The sequence below is a fragment of the Acanthopagrus latus genome, chromosome 1 (assembly GCF_904848185.1).
Source record: "Acanthopagrus latus isolate v.2019 chromosome 1, fAcaLat1.1, whole genome shotgun sequence".
In the NCBI taxonomy this organism is placed as follows: Eukaryota; Metazoa; Chordata; class Actinopteri; order Spariformes; family Sparidae; genus Acanthopagrus; species Acanthopagrus latus.
In genome coordinates, this window is record NC_051039.1 from 32071161 (window position 1) to 32081483 (window position 10323).

Consider the following 10323-nt stretch of genomic DNA (forward strand, 5'->3'; position numbering starts at 1 on the left):
CAGCTAAGACCATGCAAGGAGTCCATTACATCAAGAAGAATGTTGGCCGATTAGCACTCCTTGTGCACTTGTTTGTTGCAGTTGCCTGGGTCTGCTGGGTCCATGTGGGCCAGGTTGTTCTGTCATGATGATTAGTAGGTGATTGTAGCCAGACTCAAAAGTGCACAACCACACTAGGGGAAGGTTTAAAACAATTTATTAAACAAGTAAATTGACCTGAAGAGGTAGTAGCTACTGGCTTGGGCTGTGGACCCAGAGGGAGAGGGCAGTGGCTTGGTGGGGACCCTTGAGGGGAAGACACAGGTGTAGGTTCAGGTGGTTGGTCAACTGGCAGGGTAGTGGGGCTCACCACAACTTTAGCAGTGGCTTGAGAGGAGACACTGGTGGAATGAAACACCAAAGGTCCAAGATGGAGTTGAGGCCGGTGGCACAGGTGCTTGAGGCTGGATGGCAGGGTGGCTTGCTGAGATGAGGCTCAGAGGTAACCATCACTGGAGAGGTTGAGGAGAAACAAAGTTAGATAAATGGAAGAGCAAAAATACATGCATGCAAGTCACAGAAAGAGACACGTTGAGAAACAATCTGGTAGTGAGTGTAGAGCAGACCAGAGTATTTAGGCTGGAGCTGTGTGCTGCACGTGTGTGAGGCAGGAGCTCCAGCCCTCCAAGAAAAAAAATGCCAGCCTCTGAGACGCACCTCTGGATACACACCAAAAACACACACCAATCACAGAAAAAAAAAAAAAAAAAACACATAGCAAGTCCAAATCATGACACAGTGATTGATCAATAAGAGATGGCAAAATAGACAATTTTTAAAGCTCAACATAGATGAGATTTCTATGAATGTGGAATAACAGAACCACAGGTAATATAAAAAGATGAACTGACTAAAAAGAACCTAGAATATGCAGATGTAAACATGTAATTAGTGTGAATGCTAAAGGCATTCACACTATTGTTCTTCTGGAATTTATTAGTATGAATGCTAAAGACATGGTCCAGCAAGATATGTTGTGTTTCGGTGCTGGTCTATGCTGTTTTTTCCATGAGGGAGTTCACTCTGGTGTCTTTCACACTGCTTCAAACCACACAATTAACTCCAGATATTTTTTTTACATGCTTACAATACATGCTGTATTTCAAAGACAATGAAGTGGTTACATATTATTTCAGATGATGCAGTTACAGCTCTGTCCACCATGCTGTTCTCAAGCATGCCTAAATGAAGCCAAAAGACACAGGCATTCTGTAGAGTATCGTGCAGCACTGCCATCTACTGGCTGAGCTGCTAACAGACCTCCTGTCAGGAAACTAATTACTGTATATAATGAACAGTTCTCATGGGGAATAATTACAATGTTTCACTTTAAAGAAAATTACTGGTTCATAAAGGTTTGGATTCAGCACTGTGTGATAATGATGAGGTCACTGTGAGTGTAGTTTCAGCAGCAGCACACTGTGGACATACTGGGCAGTTCCTAGTGGCCAACAGTGCAGTACCAGTGAGGCATTAATCCGTCAATTTCAAATGAATGCAGGAGAATAATATTCAAAGGTTTAGCCTTCTATAAAGTACAGATGACTGAAGTGATTTAAAGATGATTTTTTTTTTTGTTTTATTAATCAGGAGCCGTGACCATCTCTGAGGAGAGGAAGGTGTGCACAGGATCTGCAAAGTTCTTCAACATGTGTGATTCTAATGAGGTGAGATGAAACTTGGAGCATGGCCGGTGTTTATTATACTTTTTTATATTGGAAGTGAAATGCAAACATAATGATTCATGACATATATCCAGACAAACATCAGTATAATCAAAACTCAATACAAATGACTCTTGTGTGTTACAGCTGGACTTGACCTTCCATCTGTTTGTGTGCGCACTGGCAGGAGCAGGAGCTGCTGTCATTGCTATGGTGAGGACCATAACCCTTATTATATTTAATTGGCTAATGTTTGGTGCTGGTTGGTATGACCGCCACATAGATGTCATTTACAGAGGAGATGCTGGAGACATGCCACCACCACTTTTTAAAAACACAATTTGTTAAAAATGATCTGAAAATAGCTCTCACCAAGAATTGTTAACTAATGTAATGTAAATGAATGGCCCTGATGCCTCCCCATCAGCACATACAGTTGAAACATTCTGCGGCTCATTCGGAAGTGAAATTATGACAAAATCTTAACCTGACATGAATAATGGCGTACACTGAAGCCACACAGAGGCCTACACACTATAAGCAGGAAACTGCTTTTGTTCAAAAGATAATAGATGAGATCAGCATATACTGCTGTCCATGTTTGTAATATAACCATAACATAATTATTAACCCTTATTGCACTACATTGTTGAAGACTATTTAAAGAAATGTAATGTTACATATTTTTTTCACCTTCAAGTAACAGCTGCTTCACTATCATGATGACAGCACAGTGTCTTGGGAGAGTGCTGTCTCTGTCATTTATTTCTGCGCTATACTTCAGTGACTTCAGTGAGAGGGAAGGATCACAGGGTTACATACATCTTAACATGTTTTTAACACATAACATTGTTATGTTGTATTGAGTTAGCACCTACATTACACCTGACAAACTGTTACAGACCTGAAATTTGTATTTACCACAGTGATGTTGCACTCAGAAACTGTGGAGGGCCCCACATCGCAAAAACATAAAAAATTCTAAATGATGTTGCTTTTGAAAAAATGCTTTTTCCATCTCAGCCTATTGTCACCACCACTTTTCAAAACAACACCATCAACAATCAATATGTTAATTGCTAGAAGTACAGCTAGAAGTAGGCCTCAGTCTCAAACCACCCTAAGACACAGAGAGAGGGGGACAGAGAGAAATGGAGACAGAGACAGGGAGACAGGGAGGAGTGACTTGTCTCCTGTGTGTCTGCAGTAACACAGATGATGACTCAGTGCGCTGTTTAGGTTTGAAAGGGATCATTGCTGTCGTGTCTCTCTCCTGCTGACCACCAGTCTGAAAAGCACAATATTAACAAGCATTCTTCTATTTTCTGTACCTGTTTATTCCTGTTTAGCACCCCCAACTATTTTCTGTCAGAGAATCAAATGGTGAAGCAGTTAGACACTAAAGAACCTTGATGGATGAGGGACATTTAATTTGACAACATATAATGAAAGTATGTCTGCTCTGTGGCAGCTGGTATGGAAGGAAGCAGTAGAGTATGACAAGCATATAAATCTTCATGATGGATTTGTGGAAGAGAAAGCATCCAGAATACTACACGTATGCTCAGTTACTAATGTAATACAATATATAAAAGTTACAACTATACAAATAAAAGTAACTACAGTATGATGAATAATAGTCTATTTACATTAACTGTTTAGCTACTTCATTCAGTTGCTGTGCTGCATTTGGTAATCATGGGTCCCCAGAGTTCAACAAGCTTACAGGGAGGATTTGCTTAATATACGATACTGTAAACACTGAATACAATAAGAATGTCGAATTAAGGCCTTGTGTGATATTAGGTGGTGGCTGGATTTGAAACTTTATTGACACTAAGTGTTAAGAGCAAATATTTTATCACCAGGATACCACTAGACACTTTCTCCATAACTCAGCTTAAAAACAATGTTTTAGTGTGACAGTAAATGGTTCTACATGCGCCGGACCAAAGATGTCACCTTACTCAAAACAAAACCAGTGGTTTGTTGTCCAGTATGCTCCATACACACTGTTGTTAACCCTGACGTCTGTTCTTCTACTTCAGGTCCACTTCCTGATGGCTCTAGCTGCTAACTGGGGCTATCTGAAGGACGCCAGCAGGATGCAGAAGTATGAGGACATCAAGTCGAAGGAGGAGCAGGAGCTGCATGACATCCACTCTACACGCTCCAAAGAACGCCTCAATGCCTACACATAAACACATACCTACAAGAAACGACACACACACACAAACACACGCACACACTAACCTGTCAGACGCACACAAAATGATAACTGCGCAAACACACACACACACACACACACACAACACACACACACACACACACACACACACACAAAAATGCACAAAGCCTGACACAACCTAATAGATATCAGAAACATACAGAATAAAACTGTATGAAAAAACAATACAAACATACATTCAAAGACATGAATAAAGACACGAGTAGGAATTAGTCGATGACATAAAATGATGAAAACACAGACACGGTCATCATCCTGGAGTCTGCAGCAGATTATTGGCTCAGGTGAACTACGCTAACAAGTTGTCATTCAATATGTTTGCTATATACATACTTCTTTACTTTTTAACCCAGATTCTACCTTTAGCTTTCTACCTGAAAAGTGATAACAAGCACAGAGCACGTTCTTCTACAGAGGAAGTGGCGCTTGTGATGGGAGATTGTACGCGACTGCTCAATGAAAATAGTTACAAAAAATGTATTTGGCCACATCTACTTTAAGAAGTTCATGATATTTTCATCTACACTATTTCAGACTTTTCTTAGCTCGAAGCTCTGCATCCCCTTCACCCTCAAATGCCCCAAAGTAGCTTTTCAGTGTGTGAATGTGTCGAACAATTAACTACAACTTGCCTAAAGCCCCTTGGAGAAACAATAATAACTGTAATGAACTTCAACTTACATAAGATTAAGCAAAACAAAAGACATTCAGCAAATGTATGAAATAGCACAAGAAACATACAAGATAATAACACTTCAAAAAGTACCAGAAATACAACACACCTGATGGACAGAAGAACCCAAAGAAATGTCACATTTGTTTTGCTTGTTTGTGGTCCTGTGGTGGCCTTAGGCATCTAATTAGTTTGCCTATGCTTTGACAGGCAGCTTTTTGCTCTAAAACTGTTAATATATAATAATGTCATCAACAGTTAGTCTTTGCTTTGTGTTAATTTTATTGGTTTGCCATCTATAATGATGCTAACTGCTGTATGAAAATGATCCCAGCTATGAGCTGTTAGCAAAGCGCAGCAGAGCCTTTAATCTACAGCAGACACATGAGGGAGTTTGGTGTCTGTGAGCTCATTGTTTAATGTAGGGGCCGTCCAACAGGACAATGTAACCCCCCAACAGCCTCAATACCTGCAGTATACACACCACACATGATCTACACACACACACAAACACACATAGATGTGGCTGAGTGGTCGGTGTTGTGCAGACAGTGTTGTATGGTGGTGTCATGCTGTGTCGTGTCGTTTCGCCACATTATGATTACTGGTATTGCAGAGAAATATGGTCCCCGAGGAAATTTGTACCACCCAGGTACAATTTGGTAGCATTGCTAACTTTTCCTCCCCTTCTCTCTCTTTTCCCCCCACCTTTTCCCTCCAACTCTGCTCCTCCTCTTTCTCTACTCTGATCTCTTCATCTTGAGCCCAGTTTCAGTAGTTGTTCCACATGTTCCCGTTCCACATGCCAGCTGTCCTACAAGTGGCCATTTGCAGGACGGGAGATGGATTTTTGAAATGAAATGCAGGCTTCATAGTTCATTGTAATAATATTACTAAAATAATGATAATGAAACCATGTAGTGATTGATAAGGTATGCACATGAACTGATGTCAAAAATTGTCTCCTTTTCCAAATTCCCCTAATATTGCTGTATTTGTACTGTATACCACATATCGGGCTCCTTGAGCTCACTTGAACTTTCAGAATAAAAGCACTTAAGATGGCAGAGGGGCCTTTTGAAACAACTAGTGAAATGGGGCTTTGCATCCTTTCCCCTTCATCCCCAGTTTGTATAAACTTGTGATTTGTCCTCAGAAACAGCACATCTTAGCAGCACAAAGTCTTTTTAACATGTGTCATGTTCTCATCAGTCTGATAATGTTTTTTCTCACTTTTTGTAATTTTGCCACATTTTTATCAGTATTATTTAAGTGTCATTTTAGATTGGGGGAGGAGGTATTTAATTGGGGCAGGAGTATGTATGGGGGGGTTGTATCACTTTCACATTTTCATGTGATGATTCTGTATTTTAGTGGTTCTGCACACACACACACAAATATAAACAAACACACTTGCACATGCGCATACATCAATCATCCTGAGCGTTTCAACTCTCACATTTTCGTGTTTTCTTTTCTCTACCTTTCTTTCAAACAACCCTAATGTGACCAAAATTACAGTTTGCAAGTTGAATTTAATACTATAGATACTAATAGTTAACTTGTCATTCGTGACATGAACAGATGACCACTGTGATCTCTGGGTGGTGTTTCGTTGTACAGCAAATGCGTCACTGACAGTTGGAGACTATCTTTTCCTAAAAGCTATTTAAGGTGTAGGAATTTTAACATCTTCCGAAGAATTTGTGGGTATTTGAAATGAGATGGTGGGTGTGATGGGATGAAGAGGTGTAACTTGATAGATGGGGAAACGCTGAATTGTAAAAGGAAGGAGAGGTGAGGTGCTATAGAAACCAGAAAAAAAGATGGTGCTAACTATCAGTGGCAGCAGGGATTGATTTAACTGGTATAGTGTTATTGAGTATGACCAAGGTGAATGATGTCCCAGCTAATAAGCTCATGGTTTAGGTTTGCTTTACAGCGTATATTTGGTGCGACAGTTTATCTCCTCAGGTGCTACTATATTGACTGCTCTGATTGCAATTGCAAAATGAGTTATTACAAATAAGATCAACTAAAATGTGATCACCCTGATGAGATTATAACTTTAAAATTCAGTTCTTAGCTATTCTTGTTAGGCTTTTGAAGAGGCAGACAAGACTTCACAAATCAGACCTGTGAGCAGTAACTACTCTCAGCTTGAATTTGAATATGTTTCTGTTCTGAGGCAGTGTATACAGCAGGGGGAAATCAGGACATGCAATGGCTTTGACCCTCTGTCACCAGTGTGCAGGGCTGTTCTGTTTGTATTATATTTGAAGTTATGTTGAGCCAGCCATTAAAATCAGAGGATTGTATCTGCTGTCCTGGTTCTAGCTGTGAAGGAAGGTGATGATTCTCTATCTGCCAGTAGAGATGATTGAGAGGGTGTTCAGCATGATGATGAAGATGGTTGCGAGGATGATGGTGATAGTGGTGATGATGTTGGTCTTTGAAGGGTTTGATTTGATGACACTACCAGCACACAAACACACACACATACATACACGCACACACACAGCAACACAAACAAATCCACTCCACCACCGCCATCACTCTGAGCCATAACTCTTTGCTCTTTTACTTTTCACCAATAACATTTCACTATTTTATTATCAACTTTAAATCTTTGAAACTTTTTAAATGTGAACTCATTGAATTAGAAAAAAGAAATGTGTTTCTTTTCTTTTTCTTTTTTTGTGGGCAGTATTAAGCACTGTACCTGCATTAACTCTGTATAAAGATATACATATATGTGAAACAGTTGAGGTGAGCAGCCGGGAGAATGATTTCCTATTGGTCACAGAGTCTGGAGGGGGTGGCTCAGTCCCAATGTCCTGAGCTTTTACTCCCTAAGAGAGCTGCATTTACACACACGAAAGAAATTTAGTTTTCACATCTTGGAAATATACTGAAAAAATAAAGAAGCTGTGCCACAGCAGTGATTATATAGGCTGATTAAGTGTCTATAAAAAATATTTCTTAAACTAATGGTGTACTTTGGAAAAGGTTTGGCAAGATGTTGATATCAGTAAAATAAGTAAAACCACATGCGTAGCCCTTTAAAGGTGCAATGTGTAAGATCTGGCCACCTGTTGGATTCATACTCCAAACAGATCAGGGGCCAGAGTAACCGCTAACTCCTGCTAACTGTAGCTGGCATTTGCTAGTTAACTCAGCCATGAGGCTAGTGGTACATCATAGAAACTTTATGTACTCTGACAGGAGCCAGTGTAAATGCCAAACTAATGGAGACAGCCAGTCAACATAACATGCAGTGACACCTTTACTGGCATGTATTTTAGTAAAACAAAAATGTAAATCTAGGTCTTGTGTCCTGTAAATGCAGCTACATTTGACAAAAAAATTAAAACACCTACCATCAGTGTCGATGACGGGAGACTCCACCAGACTTGTGTCCTGTTCAGGTGTGTCTCGGCTGCATACAGTCAGTATTTTTAAGGGTCTAGTTTTACAGTAACAGTATTTTATCATTTCATTGCCTGACAATGGATGTCTTGTCAGTGTTTTTAACCTCAGATAAAAGAAAAAAAAATAGTTTTTTGTGCACTTATTGACCATTGTGAGCTCTCTCTCTCTTATTCTTGGTGTGTAAGTGCATTGAGATCCCCATAGTGGGACCTGTGTATAGTCTTGCTGCATTGGTTATAACCTGAAGAAATAACAATGATGAAAACGAACGAATTCATATTAATGATAATGATTAATGATTAAGATAATCTTAAACTAGGCAAAAAAAAAAAAAAAAAAAATTAAAAAGACAGTGAATCTAGTTGTTGTTTGTGGCATGGTTATGCATTCAATGGTCATAATTTTAATGATTAAAACAATACAAAAAAAAAAAATATTACTTTCCACTGGCGCTGTTCTGCTGTTTTTGTTTTGTTTTCCACTTTTCAGTGTGCAGTATTGCTGTTCCTGTTGCTAATGGTGTTGCTAAGCTAGCTTGCTTGCTCAGTTGTTTACCACCAGAGCAATATATTGTAGCAGTTTGATGAAATCAAGACATAAACAAGAAACCCATACCCATAAATTTCTGGCATAAAAGTGCATGAATCTTTGATTGCAAGTCTTAAGTGATATGATCATGGTGTTCTTTATTGTTTATCCTAATAAAGCAGATTTGCAGATGTGGTGTAATGTATTGCTCTGGCCACCCATTATCCTGCACCCACCTCTGCTCACATTCCTCAGTCTGGCTGTTTAGGCTACATTCAGTCATGGATGTCTGGTTTAGTCCAGATTTTTCTGACCATATTTGAACTGAGAAGTTACACATGTCTTATATCCTGTGTGCTGGAAACAACCGTGTGTGTACACAAGAGTCACTGGTGCATAAGTGAAGCTCCATGTAACTAAGCAACAAGCACAGTCTGCCCAGCTCACACTGCCAAATCACCATCTCTAATGGACGCTAACAAGGCAAAATAATATATCGGGCAGTTTCTGAAGCATAGTTAGAGCTGTAAAATCACATCTGAAGGTGAAGAAAAATTAATACTGGCATGAGATTTCACTATAAAATTGTAATGGAATTGGGCCCAAAAAGACCGTGAAATATGTCATTTTTCATGTGAGTAAGAATGTCAGATTGGCTCATCTTTGCCAGGCAGTGTCATGTAGCCTAAATGAAGCCTTGAAAATATCCAGCTTCTGTTACAGTCAGGACGAGGGTGTGAGCAGCTCGCTCTCCATTTGATTAAAGTCTCCTCATTTACTTTCAAACCCTCATCTCCTTGTAAAGATGAATAAGTATTGACCGCTTCCAATCCTGCGTCCTTCTTGTCTACCCCATGACCACATGCTTTTGACAGGATTCAGAAAAATGCCCAAGTCAGCACATAAAGCATGAATTTCAATAAGACAAAATCTGATTTCTGACCCTCTGTGAGAAAGATTTGATCTGTTTTTGACTGTTTCTGCAGCTATAAAACCTCAGCTCTGTATCACAGGATGAAAAATCAGATCTTCTGTGCCTGAACAAATTCAGCTCTTTGTCCATCATGAACTGAACCACAGATCTCCAAACTAATGATGTCAGTCTGTTACCTTAAACTGACCATCACATGTTTCAGATCCATGCATTATGTCAGGTTGGACATTTTGGACGCTCAGAGAAGTTATTTTTGGCTTTTTGTTTTTTGTCTGTTTCCCCATAGTATTCTAGGCTTTTTGTACTTCCCCCTGGTTGCTTAGTAGCAGGCTTTATCTGATTCACTCCTCCATTTTGTACATATCTGTGCCAACAGCTTGGGCAGACAGTGGCTTTTTTATTTGTAAAGACATAAACCTGCTTGCGTATATAAATAAAATGAAATAATACACTTGTGTACTTGTTAATAAGGGAACATTCTGAGTTTGTGTCTTCATTTCACATTTTACACTTGTGTGTTTGTCTAAAAGGCCTTGCAGATAATTTCAACATTTATACAATTGTGTTGGTTGGTTGAAGTAAGTACAATCATAGTGTAATAGTAATGCAAACTTTGTTCTGTCATGATCCAAAATATTTGCCATATTTACATGAAAGCATCAAACAGTATGAGTTTTGGTGGACGTCAAGTTGGAAGAAAGACCACAGTATCAATACTATATTATACCAAGAGAATGGGGCATCTGCAATAGTGTGGACCTGAGCATGATGTCCACAGCAGAGTGAGATGCTGCACTGAGGCCAT

At 39.5% G+C, this 10323-nt stretch overlaps 1 protein-coding gene across 1 annotated transcript in view; it reads left to right on the forward strand.

The window, feature by feature from the left end:
• LOC119023235 (neuronal membrane glycoprotein M6-a-like) overlaps positions 1-9993 on the forward strand; it is a 28897-nt gene extending 18904 nt beyond the window's left edge. The window contains exons 5-7 of the mRNA XM_037105014.1: positions 1630-1706; positions 1851-1916; positions 3752-9993. Of these exons, the coding sequence (XP_036960909.1) occupies positions 1630-1706; positions 1851-1916; positions 3752-3904 (296 nt within the window). The 3' untranslated portion in view covers positions 3905-9993. The remainder of the gene's footprint in view (positions 1-1629; positions 1707-1850; positions 1917-3751) is intronic.
• The last annotated feature ends 330 nt before the right edge of the window (positions 9994-10323 follow it).